At 50.7% G+C, this 17438-nt stretch overlaps 1 protein-coding gene across 3 annotated transcripts; it reads right to left on the reverse strand.

Annotated features, from left to right (window-relative positions):
* Window positions 1–4577: 4577 nt before the first annotated feature.
* Window positions 4578–12707, reverse strand: LOC122363721 (ubiquinone biosynthesis monooxygenase COQ6, mitochondrial-like). Of its 3 annotated transcripts, none has more exons than XM_043333277.1 (2): window positions 12616–12707; window positions 4578–6616 (listed from the first exon to the last, which is right to left on the reverse strand). In XM_043333277.1, exon 2 carries the CDS (start codon window positions 6566–6568, stop codon window positions 5168–5170), a length of 1401 nt encoding a protein of 466 aa, XP_043189212.1. In that variant the 5' UTR covers window positions 6569–6616; window positions 12616–12707; the 3' UTR covers window positions 4578–5167. The 3 variants fall into 3 exon arrangements, with proteins under 3 accessions (XP_043189212.1, XP_043189213.1, XP_043189211.1); XM_043333278.1 differs by having other exon boundaries at window positions 12627–12700; XM_043333276.1 differs by lacking the exon at window positions 12616–12707 and adding an exon at window positions 11429–12440.
* Window positions 12708–17438: the final 4731 nt, after the last annotated feature.

A 17438-nucleotide genomic window follows, 5' to 3' on the forward strand; every position in this document is an offset into this window, starting at 1 on the left:
CTCGTGGGGCCCTGACCTGGCGTCGACGGTATGCGCGTCTGTTTGTGGCCCCATGGCCCACGACTGAGATCAATAAAACGGAATTTAGTGCCGTTCGGACGCGCCGCGCCGATGTTGAGTAACGCAGGCGCTGCGGCGCGTACCGGGCCGACCGGTCAATCGCTGCCAGCCGCAGACGCGCCCAGCCGACCCAGTCGATTTACGATGTTTTTAGAGCTGACTAGAAAAATGGGAGGCTCCACGTGCAGCTGAGCGCTGCGCAAGGTCGACCGGGCACGTCCTGTCTCGAGGTGCGGCCACTGGTTTGATATACGTATGGAGAGAAAACATTATTATGCTTCGCTTCTACAATTCACAAGGGTATTTGCAAAGGTGCTATCCGATTCCCATCTTTCCCAGTCCTCTCATTAATACAACCGGGTATCTCGTATCAGACCGTTCATTTGCAAGCCGCAATACTCGGCTGTTCCTAAACTTTTTTTTCTATAATTTTATTGATAGGAATACCTGTAACCTAAATATTGCTCCAAAGCTGAATTAGTAAGCCGTTACTTGCGGATGCTTTGGTCTGATACCTAGTGAGTTCTGACCTTCGTCGAACCATTCTTGACCTGTTTCAAATTTTGACCTGGGTATTGAAGCGCTCCCGACGTAGCATAATCAAATCTAGTTCTGACCATAACCACTTATTTCACCATTACATGACCGTTGACCAAGGCTGCGAATGTCCAATAATTTAAACCACTCCTTCCGTTCTGGTCGGTGCCATACCGCCGTGACCTGACCCAGCCGTCCGTGCTGGGCGTGGCTGCTCTGCGCAGAGACGATGTCTGTGACGTAACTGCGCGTTTTGGTGGCGCCACTCTATAGGCGGGGCCGGGTGGGGCCGATCCTCCCTCCCCAAGACAGCGCTACCCGCGGAAGACAGACCATACCGAGATACACTCGCACTCAAGGACGAGGCGAAAATGACCGGTTAGGCGGTTAGCATAGCAGTTTTAACCCTCGCACGACCAGGCCATTTCTCATAACACGAACGACCAGGGGGGGGGGGGTTGTTACGACCCCCCCCTGGCGTTTCGAAACGGAAGGTCGTAGAGCTTAGCGGAAAAAACCAACGGATTGCTCTCAACGAGATCTCGCGATTGGTGGTATATTTTTTGGTCCTAGGTCAACATTTGACCTACTTTTGACCGGTCAAAGGTCAAATTTTCGGAAAAATAGACTTTTTTCAACTTTCGGCGGCGATTGCGGCAAAACGGTGGGAGATATCGACTTGAAACCTTCACTATCGTGTTCCTTGATCAATTCTCTATCGTTTGGTATGTATTTCGTTTCCCTAGCTCTAAAAATGGCGCGTTGGGAGCGCCGGAAGGCGGCAAGGTCACAGTCGGCGGCAGAAATTCGAAAAATCAAAATTTAAATTTTTGAAATCTGATTGTATTTTTGGATTTGGGAGGTCCATTTGCTCCCTATAGAAGCTAATATTGCTGCATATTCCCGTTGAGGTGACAAGAATTAGCAAAATAGTGGTTCGGGCGCTTTTAAAAAATAGTACCGGACGCTGTTCCTCTTGTGACGTCATAGCTCCGTGACCTGACCTGACCCGGTCAAATTTCTTATACCATATGATAGCCAATACTTGCCCCAACATGCATGGGAACTTTCATCACGATCCATCAACCGATGTCCGTACCACCGGCAGGAAACCTCGGGCGTTGGCACTCAGTTTGTGAAAATCCGGCCGGAGGCTGTACCTCTTATGACGTCATAACTCCGTGACCTGACATGACCCGATCAATTTTTTTTCGGCAAAAGATGCGCAAAGGTTGCCCCAGAGGGTATTGAAAATTTCAGCCCGCTACGACAAGCCGTTTAGCGTGCACTTCGAAAAAACCTCAGGGGGGGGGGTTGATACAACCCCCCCCCCCTAGGCGTTCTAGGGTTAACTGCATGTTTTGTTTGCCAGTGGAGAGAGCAGAGGAAAGCTGCAGCGCTGAGCGGTTAGTGACTGTGCTCGCTCTTCCAATGGCAAGCTTGTCCGCGACCTCAGACAACAGGCGCTTCGACGATTGATAAAACAGTCCGGACCGCAGACAGGAAAAGCGACTTACTGCAGATAAACGGTGTGGTGTGGTTGGTTGACACGGTTGAGCCACCGAACCACCGAAACCGTGGCTGCACGGAAGTCAACCGCGCCGGAAGGAGTGAGCGCCAAACCGTCAGCCGTCTATAACGAACGAGTTAGCCGTGGCTACGTTCATAATTATCTTACGTTTTTTAGTAACCACTTTTCTATACAAAAAAAAAATGCAACTATTCCTCCCGGACCCACAATAACGTCTGGCTGGTATTGGTTTTAATCGTATTCTGCCTGGCTAGGAATAGGTATGAATAACTTTTTGCACAATTTTGAACGATTCACCGAATATGTAGTTCGGTTTTTATTATGCCTGCGGTCAAAAGAGGTTTGCTATGAGCACACCGGAGCACACGTTTTCATTTCCATGTTCATTGCCACTAGCTACCCTTTCACAAAGCTAGCTTTCAAATGCTTTTAAAATGAATATTTCTATTTCAGCTCTGAGCAAATGTCTTCATATAGCCCCGTAATCGTGTCGCCAAATACATGCTTCATCAGCCGCGAGGCGATGCCAATCTCGTGACGAAGCACCGCTCACGACGGCCAATTGAGCACGAGCTGATGGTATCTCACGGAGGGAGGAGCCCCGGCACTCCCGACGCCGGCCGCGCCTCCCCCACCGTCAGTGCACGAGCCGGTATCGCCGTCTGATCGAGTAACGACCTTCCTGCACAGATGCCCCGTCGACAGAGCGGGAGAGGAAGAGAAACAGTGCGCCAGCTTTCACCTGGTCGGCCGACTGCGGCAAGAAGTCGGGCTCACCGACCGATCGACCAACCGGCCGGCCGGCCGACGGAGGCTGACAAACGGACAGAGTCGGTACGCTCAAATCGTGACCCTCCAGATCGAGATGATCTGTTGGCCAATGTTTCTGTACCACGGCTGGCACGCCGAGGCCAGTCAGAGTGGCCATGTTCGTATGAAGTCAGCGTAAGACTTTCATTGGCTTGGGATGGACACGACACATTCGGACACACACGTTCAACGTAAGCCAAGATAAGTCTACTGTTGCGAAGCGCGGCTCCCACAGTGAAGCGACGACCAGAACCGAGATGAAAACAATAGGAAACATTCCGCCACAGCTGGAGACCAGAGAAGACCACAGCGCCACAACAGACGGAGCGAAGCGCTGACGCTTGCGGAATGCGGCTGTCCTTGTTTTCCTGCCTGTTGTGTAGTTACGCAGGTAACGTACTTGTGCACCTACTAAATGTCCAGCTCCGGCGTAGATTTGAGCGGACAAGTGTCCCAATTCAATTCGCCAGGCAGAGATGTTCCTCGAGTCCTTGTGATTCGTCTCCGTCCAAAAGTGCCTGCTCTCTGCACGACTGGTCGTGACGAAGGTCTGTGGTGAATCAACCTCACAGCTCGCTGCATGAACAGAGGATAGTGCGCCGGTGCGCTCTCCTCTGTCCACCCGGACCGTTAGACGTGAAGACAGATGAACTTTGAGGATTAGTGCTTGCCTAACTGCAGAAACCTGAAAAACCGCGACCGTTTCCAGCCATCATACCGACCCGGGCGAGTGAGACTAATGCCTTCAGGAAAAGGGAACGCGGCCGCGAAAGTCAGGCGCCGTATTTTCGATGCGACCTCGTACCGTTTTAATGCCACAGCTACCGTTCTCGGCAAGGTAAAGCTGTAAATAAATGTTGGCGTGACCTTGGAGACGAATTAACCATAGAACAAATGAACGTTTGCGGGGTGGGCGGAGATCTGGAAGGCGTCGGCAGGGGGGGGGGGGACGGTAATCATCTGTAGGGTGATAGAGGACAGGCAGTGGAGGAGAGGTCAGACAGAGCGGGACAGAGGTCAGACAGAGCGGGGAAGGAGGGACAGATACCTACAGGGCCGAGCGGCCGCGATTGATGGGTGGTGCTGCCTACCGGCAGCGCCCGAGGTCGGCGGCTACTAACGAGACGCGGTCGCCCTCCCGGCGGGCGGCGGTGGCCCGGGGTCGGCCGCTCGGCTCAGGGCGTGGCCGCACCGTTTAGGCAAATTACCCCTCCCCCCACGGCCCACACTCCTGGGCGACTCTGAGAGCTAGGCAGGCCCGAGGACACGCTACGCAGTCTCGATATTCCACGACTGTCAAATGTGTCCATTGCTGACGGGACGACCGACAGACTGTGTCCTCTAGTCTGCAGAGTCCGTGTTTCCGCACTACCTTTCGGGAGCTCTCCAATGCGGCAGCCGCAAACCAAGCTCCTGTCGTGACCGGGCCATTTCGCAACTGGCGGTGGCAAGGACAGCCCGCCGGCCGGCCGCCGCTCGAGCCAGGGAGTCGGGCCCGACGGAGATCGTGACCGCTACAGCGCCCATCGAGAGCGTCGTGCGCCCTACATCATGCCAGCCCGACCCCACCCCGACCGCCGCCCCCGACACCACTTATCGAGCCGAGACATTACCGTGTCAAGTGCTAATGATATGCCACTTGGAAAATCTCCGTTTATTTGCTGGCGACTCAGGTATGCGCATGGCACAGACGAACGCAACGTAGACTCGGTATCTGAATGTCATAGCTGACCTGAATCGGGATATTCATATTGCATTCCATAGTTGAACAATAACGTTACTGATCATCGATTTTGTCCCAGTTCTGCCAATCTCACCGTCTGTTTCCAGTTATCTGATAACACCTCATAGCCCCACAATCAAACGTAATCTTCCATCAAGACTCACTACAGCCTAATTCACACCACTAAATAAAGCAAAAAAAAAAAACTGAACTGAAGCTCACTTGACGCCTTCCCATTGAGGCATCCGACCGTCACGTCACAGTTCGCCGCGTTACAATCACCCCTTGATCACCAAACCAATCGTCAATCGGTACCGTTACGGTACAACTGCCGCTCACAATAGCACTGAACAGTGAACATATCAAACCACCTCGCACAGCACACTCGTTCGACGCAGTCGACCTACGGTCTCTGCATACTACGGCAGTCGGAGGTCCTCTAAACCAAACGCGCATCCGGCTTATGTACACCTGCACCAATGACGACACTATCTCCCACAGGTAGTTCACGCTCTAGCCCTATCCATGAGCAGTCGTCGCACTATGGGCACAGCATCACACACCTGCAGCCCCACTGACCTGAGAAGTACCAGAGGCGCCAGCTCCGTCCCGTACAATCGCTGCAGGCCATCCGTCAGTGCCAGAAGCGCCGCACTCGCCCTCTGACGCGCCGTCTCATACTCCGCTAGCTGTGCTGGCGCTCCGAGGTCTCCCCCGCGCGCCGCAGCCGCAGACAACACCTCTGTCAGCTCAGATACATCGCCAAAGCCCAGGTTGGCTCCCTGCCCGGCCAAGGGGTGGATGCGTCGAGCCGCGTCGCCGACCAGCACAGCGCGGCGTGACACGTAGTTCTCTGCGTGCTGTAGGGCCAGTGGGAAGGCAGCACGGCTGTTCGGCACCAGCCCGGTAACACTGGGAGGCAGCTGTACCGGTCCAGATGGGCTGCGCAGACCCAGCGAGCCGAGAAGGCCGCGCGTCGCGTCACACGCCCACTGGACGGCCGGCGCTGCTTCATGTTCGGCCCACAGTGCTCCGTTTAGGGCGTCCACAAAGTCGTCGTCCGCAAATGACAGCAGACGGCGCGCATCAGCATCCGAGGTGCTCCAGACGAGCGAGGAGCGCGTGTCTGAGAGGGGCAGCAGCGCCAGCGGACCGGTCGGCAGGAACCGCTGCCAGGCCACGGTGTTGGCCGGGCCACCGTCCGCCAGTTTCAGCGTGGCCACCACGGCGCGCTGGCCGTAGCCCCAGCCCAGGGTGCGCACTCCCATCGCACGACGGACGGCCGAGTTGAAGCCATCGGCGCCCACCAGGAGAGCGCAGGTCAGCTCGCGGCCGTCAGCTAGCTGCAGCCGTACCTGATCATCAGTCGGCGCGGCGCCGACCGTTGGCAGGTGAATCTCAGATACGGCAGAGCTGTAGGCCACCTCTCCACCAGCGTCCTCTAGAGCCCGGCGCAGCGCGCGACAAATCACATCATTCTCCACGATGTAGGCCAGATCCTCCGGCTCCTCAAGATTCTCAAACCGAATCATAGCGTCCGAGCAGGTCTCCCAGATCTGCATGTGCTGTGTGGTACTGAAACGCTCCACGTGCGACCAGGCGCCGACTCGCTCCAGGAGACGACGCGTGGCCGGGCTCAGGGCGCACACCCGGTTGCTGAATTCGTCAGGTAGGGGTTTGTTGGCCGGCGGAGTCGCCGTCTCCAGTACAGTGACCCGGTAGTCGCGCAGAACGGGGTCGGTGAGCAGGGCGGCGGCCGCTGCCAGACCCACCATACCGCCGCCGCTCACCACCACGTCATACTCGCCAGCTGGCGGGCCCGCGCCGCTCGGCGGGTCGGCAGCGGAGGAGGCCGCCCGGCACAGCCGCCGGCCGGCCGACCATAGGTGGCGCGACGATCGCAGCATGGCTGAGTGCGGCTTACTGACAAGTCGACGAGCAGCTGCACATTTCAGCTGGGAAAAAGGAGCATATCGTCAGTTTATGGAACACTTACGAAGTATGAGCAGTCATATGTATACCAGTAAGACGCCTTTTTTAGCGCGGGGGGGGGGGCGAACAACGAGCTAGCGAGAATGAGCCCTGCACGTGCGGAAGGGCGAAAAGGTACTTACAACTGGCTTGTGCACGGCACCCTACTAACCGTTACTAACGGTGTACCAAATTTGGAGGCGAACAACCCATCCGTTCTCGAGATCTGCAAGCGGCACCCTGCACGGCAAAAGAGTGCCTTGCAGAGGAATGCGTGCCTTGCTGAGGAATGCAGCCACGTCATCGTCAGCCAATCAGCGTGCTGCTTACAGCCAATGAGTTTGTATTACGCAATATGATTGGGCAGCGCGTACTAAGCTTCCGCGACAAACAATATTTTATATAGAATATAGTTTTCCCTTTATTGAAATAAAGAAAAAAATCTTATGAAAAGGCTTTATTGTCTTTGCTGATCATTTTCAGCATAAAAATCATAAACCCATGGCAAAAAACTAATTTCGGGAAAGTGAACTATTTCCTTTCAGCACAAACTTGGGCGTCAATATTTCAGGTTAGCTCAGCTCTGTACTGGGTAGGTATCTCTCTGAGTCACATGCCCGGCCAAATGACCCCCCCCCCCCCACACACACACATACACACCAAATGATCCAGGTACCGGCCAGGGGTAACTTGGCCGCCGTGCAGTCTTCGAAAGAACGATTAATTAAAGGGACACTCCCACCTTAACATTAGTTTTGAGTTGAGATAGCCAAATTGGTGGCCATGGCCTGCAAATACCGGTTTGGGCACTCACAACATCGAAAAATGCTTTAATTCGAAGATATGGAATTTCAAACTTGCAGTTTTCGGATTCTAAGGGGCTAATGCATTGGAATGCCCCCTTAGAATTTGTGACGTCAGCGGAGATCTAACGATTTTTAAATCTAAGACTAAAACCATCGTTAACACGTGGTGGTATACGCTGTTTTGCGCGCAACGTCTGCCGCACTTTAAGGCTGCCAAATTATTGCTTCCAAATAAAGTCGCTAGTAACAGGGGAGATCCCAAAAAGTAAACAAAAGTAAAAGCCTAATATCTTGAAAACCAGTGAATATTTTTCGGTGAAATTTGGTAGATATTCGTTTTCGCTCTTTCTGAACCAAGGGACATCACTTTCATGCCAATTCATTAACTTTTTTGAAGGTGGGAGCCGGGAGGGTCCCTTTAAAGGTAGTGTGCCACCTTTGAAAGATTTCCCATTTTATTTTTCCTAGGATAAGAAGCTTCTGTTTTTACCTAAAATCGCAAAAAAAAAATCAAAAATGGGCCTGGAATAGTGCCTTTTTCGCCTAAAAGTTTTTCGGTTTTTAGATATGTATAACAACTGTAGTGGGCTCACCTGCAAACAGGAGTCGGGCAACAATCGCGAATGCGGCGCACTTGTGACAATAAGCAAAGGTCATTATAGTGTTACGACCATACGACGTACGGGAATGAGTTATCAGCTGTCTAATCGTAGACAACACAATGTCGAGCCTTAAACTGTAAGCCCGTATTGGTATTGTTTCTTTTATTTGGCTGTCGAACATTATTTATGGTTTGAAATATGATTTTATGTAAAATAATTGATATGAAAAAGCCGTCTTATAAGTTATGACCCCATTTCACCACACGCAAGACGTGGCAGAAATGACAATGATCAGCTGACGCATTTTTCTTGGCCGAAGTCAGAGCGCGCTGCCCGACGCACCACACGTATTTGGAAATTCCGACCTCGACGAGCATCAGAAGCCACCTAACAGGCGTGTTCGAAACCGCAGGAGATGATGATGAACGGGTTTATCGAAACTTGATTGGATGAGCATATCGGTAATAGCGATTTCAGTGTGTGCATTTATTGTTCATAGTGGTGTGAAATGTGGTTGGGGTACGACCGACAACCCGTCGGGGCGAATTTCGCACTGGGGTACTCAAAATTTGAAGAATTTAAGACGTTTCCATGAGTTTTGAAGGTATGGATAAGTTCTAAAAATCTGGTTCTCGTTATCTGGGCCATTAACTCCATACGGTCCAAGAAAGCTGGCACACTACCTTTAATGCCGAAACGAAACGTCCCGGCATGCTGTACCTAAGTAATAGGCCGGAACAACAATTACACGCCCCACACCCTTCCATGGAGAAATCGACCAAGCGCGCACTGGTTTTCTCAAAATATCGTTTATCCAGAATTGGAGGATCAAAAGCATGCGATAGCATGCTTTTGCATCCGGAAATTCCCATTGGTGGGTCGGCTCGCTGAAAAAAAGTTCGGCTGAACCTGTTTGTCAGTGAGTGAGTTTGTCCAAGCTTTTTTGGACCTGGAGTCAAAATGGGTGGACCGATCGGGACGAAAGTGGGACCGTTTGATTCGTCTCCGGCGAGGTAAACTTTTGGTGCTGGCCTCGGTTCGCTCGGTGCTTCGTGGCACATGCTATTCCGCTTCAAAGTTTCGGTGACACGAAATTTTTTGTCAAGGCTACAGGTCAACCCGAGGTCACGGGCAAAGCAATACTGGCGGGACACATCGGTAACACCTTGAACCAGTTTCCAGGGGGGTCACCGTCTGCGAGGGGTGCAGGCTGCACGTGCTGGGGGCGGAAAACCGTTTTGACGTGAGGTCCTCTGGCTCAAAGAAAGTTTAAGCTATGAACCTCAAAATCGGTTCAATGGTAGTCCCAGGCAAGGCCTCCAAAATAATGCACATTTGGTTGAGCTAAACTCTGTGGTGCATGAGCTATGCACGTGCAAGCCGATTGCACCCCTTCGTACGTTGCCACGCCTGCAGGGTAAACGGCAGCTCTAACTGGTTCAAAACTTGCAGGTCATAAGAAGAATACATTTGATCACGACATTCCGGCGAGATAATATCCGAGGGGTGCAAGCTGCGCGTGCGGGGGGCGGATAACGGTTTTGACGAGGGATCCTCTGATCCCGGGAAACGTCGATCTAGCGACACAAAAGTCGGAACACTGATAGAACTAGACACACGCTACATGATGTCATGAAAATGACTGCACTGGGGTGCCTGGGGCATGAACTATGCACGTGCAGTTAATTCATATCTTACTGTAGGTAGATATCCACACCAATCTCGCGTGCTTTCAAGCATTTTTGGGATGTTTCGGTTGGTTTCAGGTTCAGTCCAAGCTCAGTCTGGGTTTCGGTGGTTTTGCCCGGTGTGTGCCCTCAGTACCGTTCCTCCAATTCTGGCCCAAGGTAACGCAAGAGCGCTGCCGGCATCTAGTACAAAAGGGCGGCCAAATCGCCCCGTTCTCCCCTATTTAGTCTTGATATTTCTCTTGCCGATTTCATTCTACAGCGCTTCAAAAATTGCAAATTTACATGAGGCTTGAATGATGCTTCGAGACTTCACTCCAAATGATGTCACGGGCTAACATCACGGTCAGGTAGAATCGCCGGACGACCGTACCTGGTGTATAGGGCCTTGGGGAAAACCACTCTTACCTCAACTGTCAAAGAAAAGGATCTGGGAATCACGATTAGGCACCAGACCTCAAAGTATTTCAGCAGGTGATGAGAGCCGCAGCAGCGGAGAACTCCATGCTGGGAAGACAGAACAATGAAGAAGACATTCACCTACCTACATGGAAAGGGAAATGTTCCTACCAATTTACAAGACGCCCTCGCATGGAATAGGCATGACATTCAAGCTTGGTCCCTGTTCCTCCAGAAGGATCTCGACAGGCTACAGGATCCAAAGGAGAGCAAAAAAAAAACTTGTGCCTGGGCTCGCTAATCTTCCATACCAGGATCGTTTAGACCAACTGAAACTGACTCACTGGCAGATCGAAGGAGAAGGGGAGACATGAACGAGATAAACAAGCTGGTCCATGGCAGTCCATGGACATGGCAAGGTGAATGCTGATTGCTGGAGAAGAGTTTTTGAAATTAGAGACCAGTACAAACCGGCAAAGAACACGCGGACATGCTCTCAAGACTGCAAAAGCCAAGAAATTGACTGCACAGACGCTATAAATTTTTCTCAAGAGTCGTGGACCAATCCAATTGCCTGAATATTTGGTAGGCTGAGTCCAAATATCATCACATTCAAACAGTAAAAACAGATACAACCAGGTGACATTGAGATGAGGCGGCACCCCATGAGCATCTTCTCCCTATGCCTCTTTCCTATCTACTATGGTGAGGATCTACTACTATGATGAAAGTGCCAGCTGCTGGGTATGATATGATGCAGAACGATGCAGACTGCAGAGGAACAATACTAGTGCCCAGGCTCCAGACCTTTTGGTGAAGTCCATTTTTGCACCCCTCTGCTTGATCTATGTTGTCAAAAGCCAATTTATGATTTTTAATTAGGGATCTTTTCTAAATTACACTGGACTAGTTAGGCAAGCAGATGCTTGATAAATTGAAAAGGTGGTTGATGTCTAACTTTGTGTGGAAAAATCATGATCTGGGAACTGGAGTTTATGGGTGGGATAGGGAATAAAACATGACAGAAATGGTTAGAAAATTGGCCAAATGTTGGGAACCTGAGCTTAAGAGAGAGAGAGAGAGGGAGAGAGAGAGAGAGGGGGGAGAGAGGGAGAGAATAATAATAAAGATAATATTAAAGATATAAACTATTAAGATATTAAGATAATAAAGATAAAGATATAAAGATATAAAGGTAATGATAAGATTAATAAAGATAATAACATGAGGGGAATGGATAGAAAATTAGGGAAATGTTGGTAATGGGGGGTTATGGGAGGATAAATATCAAATTTACCTACCTGAAATCTAGTTGTTGTTCCGCGGCTGACTGTGGTGAGGGTAAATCTTCCTTGCAGCCTGCAGAAAGTGGTGTACCCTTTCCTCTGGTGGCACAGAGTTCACGAAGACGTACCGTGCCAGGTACTGGTGGGCATATTCCGCCTTGCTTCCGGGTCGGGCACACCACTCTTTTACATCCCTCCAGAGCCGTTTGATTTTTTGCGTCCTCACTTCCTGATCAATTGGGCTCACTGAGTTTTCCTTGTGACCAACAGTATAGTGCTGAAAACCAAACTCTGTCAGGCGACGATAAGCTGCCCCACTGTCTGTGTGGATAATTGTCCCTGCCAGCACATGCTTTTGGATTATGGGTATGAGAGCTCCCCCATCCTGTCTTTGTACATCTGAGCTTGGTGGTCCTGAGATGGGAACCACGAACTTCTTGTCACTGTCTCGTTCTATGCCCCCCAAAAGCCACACCCCACTTGGTTTGCGACTCTGGTTGAGCTTTCGATTGACAAAAAATGTCTCACTGATTTCTACAACCTTTCCCTGTCCACCTATCGGCTCCTGGTGATCCAACCAGTTTTCGCAGACCTCTGAACAAAGGATTCTCCAGTCAACGCTTGTCTTCAGCGAGATATCCAGATTTTGAATGGCAGTGCTGTGGCACCACTGCTTCCTCACAAACAGATTAATAAACAGAAGTATTTGCCATGCGCTGATGTGACTGCCTTCAAGCAAAGTCCCTTTTTTGTCTGAAATGCTGAAGGAGCAACTGCGCCACTTCTTTTGCTTAGGCACTCTGGAGGAAAAAGTGCAGCGCCACAGGCCTCTATCCTCATAGAACGTACACTTCTTGTTGCACAAAGGACAAGTGACGCCTGAGGGAAGGATTCCGTGCTCACGAAAAATATGCTGGGCGCGCTCCTCGTTGTGGTATGCAACTGAAACCAGCTCGTATTCCTTCCATTTGCATCCAGAGCAGCAAGAATCACCAGAGACACCAGACACGGAAGCCATGGTCAAAATATTGATGAAAAGGAACTGACGGGTGGAAAAACGCAACGCAGTGCTGACAGATCAAGATACTGATACAGAAATGTCTTCTTCTGAATTGGAGGTACCAATAAAAAGGAGTTTGCAGAAGGTCTTTGGATATCAGCAACGCCAGCAACGCCTTCACAAATATCGAACTGCTATATACCGTTGATATACCGTGTCGAACAAGTGTCGAACTGGAACGCCCGGAACGCCACACGCGGGGTCCGCGGGGTGTAATGGCGCTTATGTAACTAGCGGCTAGCGCGCTTTTTTGTAGACCACAGTATTGCTGCCATATTGCAGAATATACTGCCAAATCCTCATTAGTAAAGTAATCTTGATTTTGCCTCCACTCCAGTCCGCATCGTATCTTCATCCCCCCCCCCCCCCAAGCAGAACTTCTGACCAATTCGCCCAATTGTCATGTCGCTCCCCATGGTGTGTCAGAAGTGGAAATAGCCAAACGGCTTTAGCTCTCCAGCCTTGTCAATAGATGGCAGCACCGCAATATGGGCGGCGGACCGTGCAATTGCATTGACGTCAAATTTTCGGTACCTACCTGCTAAGAATTGAATGGCGGATCTTTTCATGCAAGAATTAAGTAAATCGGTCCACAACTTTTCTAAAAACAGGGGTATAAAATCAACCATCCTGCCAGAGCGGCGGCGCGGCGGCCGTTACGCGCCCGGCGCCGCCATGGGAGACTGCCGGCGCGGGATGGTTGAGTGACCCATAGACCCGGGAACAGGGGGGGCAGCGGGGGCGCTTGCCCCCCCCCCCCCAACTCGAGAGCCGAGGCCCGAGGGGGCGGCGCCCCCTCAACATTGAGGCAGCGTAAAAGGATCTTTCCTCCCTTTTCCGGACTTCTTTCCTTCTTGTTTTCCATCTAAACATCATCACACGGCATTTTCCTAGCCATCTGAATGGTTTCTGCTGATACAGTATCGATTCGACAACATCTGCTATTGTCATCCCGCTTTGGTTTGGGCCTGGCCTTGGCCATGAGTTTGGCAGGCCAGATTTTATACTAGACCATTTTGAGAAAACTTTGAGAAATATGTAACGTACAACGGTGGTAAAATCGTTGCTATAATATAGGTATAACACAGTTTACCCGCTCCGGGTGTGAGGGAGGGGTGTGGGGCAATGAGTGCACTGACGTGGCGCCCTCGGAAGGCCGGTATCTATGGGATTAAAGCTCAGCGACACTAAGGGCTTGTCTGATGCATTTGGTTATCGGTAGCACCGTCAGAATCACCGGCGTATAGGGCCCTCAGAGCCGCCGGTAAGGGGCCTTTAACCCGCGCCCTGCTGGGGGGGGTGTTTGAACACCCCCCCCCCCCCTTGTGGTTTTTCGCGAATATCTCAAAAACGGCGGCGCGGAGCGCCGCCGTTTTTGGTACACCTTATCATACATCAATTCTACACATGTTGTGAAAATTTCAGACCAAGGTCATTCAAGGTCAGGTCACCAGGTCACTTGAAGTGACCTAACCTCATAAAAAGTTTCAATGTCTGTCATAGCTACACCGAGTGACCGATCGCTTTGAAACTTTCAGCGATTGCTAAGAGCAATAGCATGTACAAAATGTATATCTCAGAATTTTGATATCGATGACCTAAGGTCAGGTCAATTTTGCGACCTCCCCATTATAAGTCAATGGGAGAAAATTGAAATGCGCCTCTTTTGGACGAAAGACATTATAAACACTCCTAAACACTGAATTACAAGTGGTTTAGACACACTGAACATGAAAATGGTGTCCGTGACTCCTGTTTATGCCCTGAGGTCATCTAAGGTCACGAATGGTATCTAACAGTTTTTCGCAAATAACTTTTGATAGAGGCATGCTAGAGCGATGAAAACGCCTTAGATGTGTTCAGCTCGACGATACGGATCGACTGATATGCAACATGACCCTTTCCGGTCAGGTCATGACCTTGACCTGAGGTCAAATTTTCAAGTTGACCTTTCAAGGTCAAGTTATAGTTCATTCGATGCGTCTTGACGAGAGGAACACGATGCCGGTAAAAGTGAGCTCGTACAAGACTTGGGTCAAAAGTTATTGCAGAAAAACTGTTTCCGAAAAAATCGGCTATTTTTGCAGTTTTTGCCCCCTGCAGGCAAAACCGTTGACGTTAGGTCAAATCTGAGAACATTACTCAGAAAGGGCGTTAAAAGGGCTATCGAATGCGCTTTTCCGCGGCGCTGTAGCTCTATTGGTTGCCGAGTTATGCGTTGGCTTCTTGGAAATTGTCGACATTCGACCTGGAAATCGGCGAAATTTTGCCTTCAATGACCTCTGGTGACCTGACCTTTGACCTGACCAAAAAATTGACCGAAGTGATTTCCTCATTATTTTTGACGCTCTTTCGAACGCCGCCTTCCGCGTATCGCTACGTGGCCCAGGAGCCGAGTTAGAAGGGGGGGGGGGTGTTCAAACACCCCCCCCCCAGCAGGGCGTGGAAATCCAGGACCCCCAGCAGGGCGCGGGTTAACCCTATTAGTGGCAGGCTCCTGGCTACCCCCTATTAGTGGCAGGGGGGGCTGTTTACGACCCCCCCCTTGATATCTCGAGATCTAACGGGCCGATTTTCAAAATTCAAACGGTATTCGATTTCGCTCAACGTGATCTACATTTCTAAAAAATAAAAATTAAAAAATGTCAATAGGGGGGTAGAGGGGGGTAAAAACGGGTAAATTGCAGATACATTTTAGACTGTTTATCACGGCCAGGTTTCCGAACCAATCTTAACGCAACTTTTGCCGATCGATAGAGAATGAACCAGGAATTCACATGGATCCTAAAAATATGCATTTTCAAAAATCATAGGCGGATACAGATCATTGAGATTGGGGGTACACAAAAAGTATAGTAAATAAGGTTTTTGTTGGTACTGTTTCTAAAAAGGGTGGTAATGGTCTTGTTATGTTATAATTTTCTTATGAGAGAACGACTAAAATTGTATTGGTAATGCATAGGCGGTGTCAGGGCACCTATGTTGGGAGGTAAAACATAACCCCCCTTTTTGGACGCCTGGATCCGCCTATTATAGCAAAAACGTGTCAAAAGAGGATGCACAATAACTGTATATGTTATCACATGATACCTTTTATTCACTGTTCGTAAAACTGGTGCAGCATCGTGATCTTCGCCCAAATGACTCGCTTCACGAATTGGACCCCCCAATTCCCAGTGCTCTGGAGCCGCCCCTGGTAAAGTTATGAACTTGAAATTTTCAGGGAATGTGCCCAATTTAGTTTTAGGAAAAGTCAGAAAATTTCAGCATCGTAGCTTCAGCGGTTTCGGAGATATTCCCGAAAAACCTGAGGGGTGGATAAAAACAACCCCCCCTGCCACTAATAGGGTTAAAGGCATTGGTATGGGCTGCCATGCAGGTGCCGGTTCGGGCGCACAGAGGTGCTAGTGTGATTCTCTCCGAGGCGCCGGTGAGGGTCCTTACAGGCGTTGCTCTGGGATCTCATAGACGCTGGTGTGGAGCCGTTACAGACGGGTGTGGGGTCTTTAGAGCTGCTGACGCGAACCCTCTACAAACCAACAGGGGGTTCTCAGTGACCGGCACGGGGCCCTTAGGCCGGCAGAAGAAGTCTTGTGGGGTCCTTAGAGACCGGCATGGTACTGTCAGACGCCGGTGGGGCCCTCAGGGCTCAGAGTCACCGGTGTGGGGCCCTCAAAAGTTTCCAGTGGGTGGCCTTTAGATGCGCAGGTGTTGACTGTTGGGTCCTCAGAGCCGCCCATATAGGGCTTTAAAAGGCACTGGTATAGGCACTCAGAGTTGGGGGTGTGAAACGCTCAAAGACACCGGTGTGGGCCCTCATAGGCGCCGATGAGGGCCCCCACAGTTGCCGCTATGGGACCCTCGGAAAAATAAGTGTGTGACCATCACAGGCGGGAAATGCCCCTAGAACTGGCCCCTCATAGGCCGGTAAGAACTCTCAGAGGCCAGTAACGGGCCTTTGGAGACCACCGAGGGGCCCTTAAAATCTGCAAGATTCCCTCAGAAGCCGGCGTGGGGCCCTTGTTGAGATTTTAGTGTGGTTATTTAGGGCCCATAAGGTGCTCTAACGAGACCTATGAGGCCATTCTGAGTCGAAATATGGCCATCGTTAACCCTCAGCGGTCAAATGGCACCGCAGGTCCTCTCGGACCCGAGGGTCCCTTTCAACCCGATGGGTGTGTGGGGGGGGGGTACGTGTCCCCTTAGACCCCTAACTACGCCACTGCTTCATATGCATCATGTCAGGCATTTTAGGCTCGCCCCCCCCAACTTGAAAATCGTTCCCGGGCCCCATGGTTCCGACTTTGCATAGCACTAAAACCTGTCAACTGCTTGGAATAGTTATAATAGCAAAATTTTCATTCAAGTGAGGAATAATCCAAGGGCTGGAAGCATGTTTGTTTGTGTAAATACTGTGCTACCCAAGAAACTGCGTTAGCAGATACTCACTAATAAAAATTGAAGTACACGGAAGCAAAAAAGTATAGGTATCATTCGAAGCATGCCTTGACGTGCTGAGTCCACTGGTGCTTTTCTTTTTGCTCTATCTTAACCCGCGCCCCGCTGGGCTATTCAGCCATACGCGCCCTGCTGGGGGGGGGGGGGGCAGATTCTGCCCCCCCCCCCTGTCTAACTTCCGAACCGATGGTCGTAGAAAGACGGGGAAAACGGCAATCGAAAGCTCTCAACAAGACGGATCTTAAGAGCCCATTTTTTTCTTAAGTAGGTCAGAGGTCAGGTCAAGGTCAGGTCAAGGGTACAAAATGCAAGTTTCTACAGTATCGGCCTTGCACCGTAGTTGCCGAAGAATGGACTGAGACTGATTGCCCAAAACGTGTTCTTAGACTACCAAGACAATATTCGTTGCACACCATGTCATTCAAAGGTCAAGGTCAAGGTCAGGTCAGGTCAGGTCAGGTCACCAAAAACAAAATATAGAAAAGGGCATGTGTGACACATGTTTTA

This window comes from Amphibalanus amphitrite, unplaced genomic scaffold (genome assembly GCF_019059575.1).
Source record: "Amphibalanus amphitrite isolate SeventyFive unplaced genomic scaffold, NRLGWU_Aamphi_draft 000636F_arrow, whole genome shotgun sequence".
In the NCBI taxonomy this organism is placed as follows: Eukaryota; Metazoa; Arthropoda; class Thecostraca; order Balanomorpha; family Balanidae; genus Amphibalanus; species Amphibalanus amphitrite.

What these genes read in the sequence shown, in the direction of transcription:
- LOC122363721 (XM_043333277.1), bottom strand. Translation starts at nt 6,568, where the DNA reads ATGCTGCGATCGTCGCGCCACCTATGGTCGGCCGGCCGGCGGCTGTGC.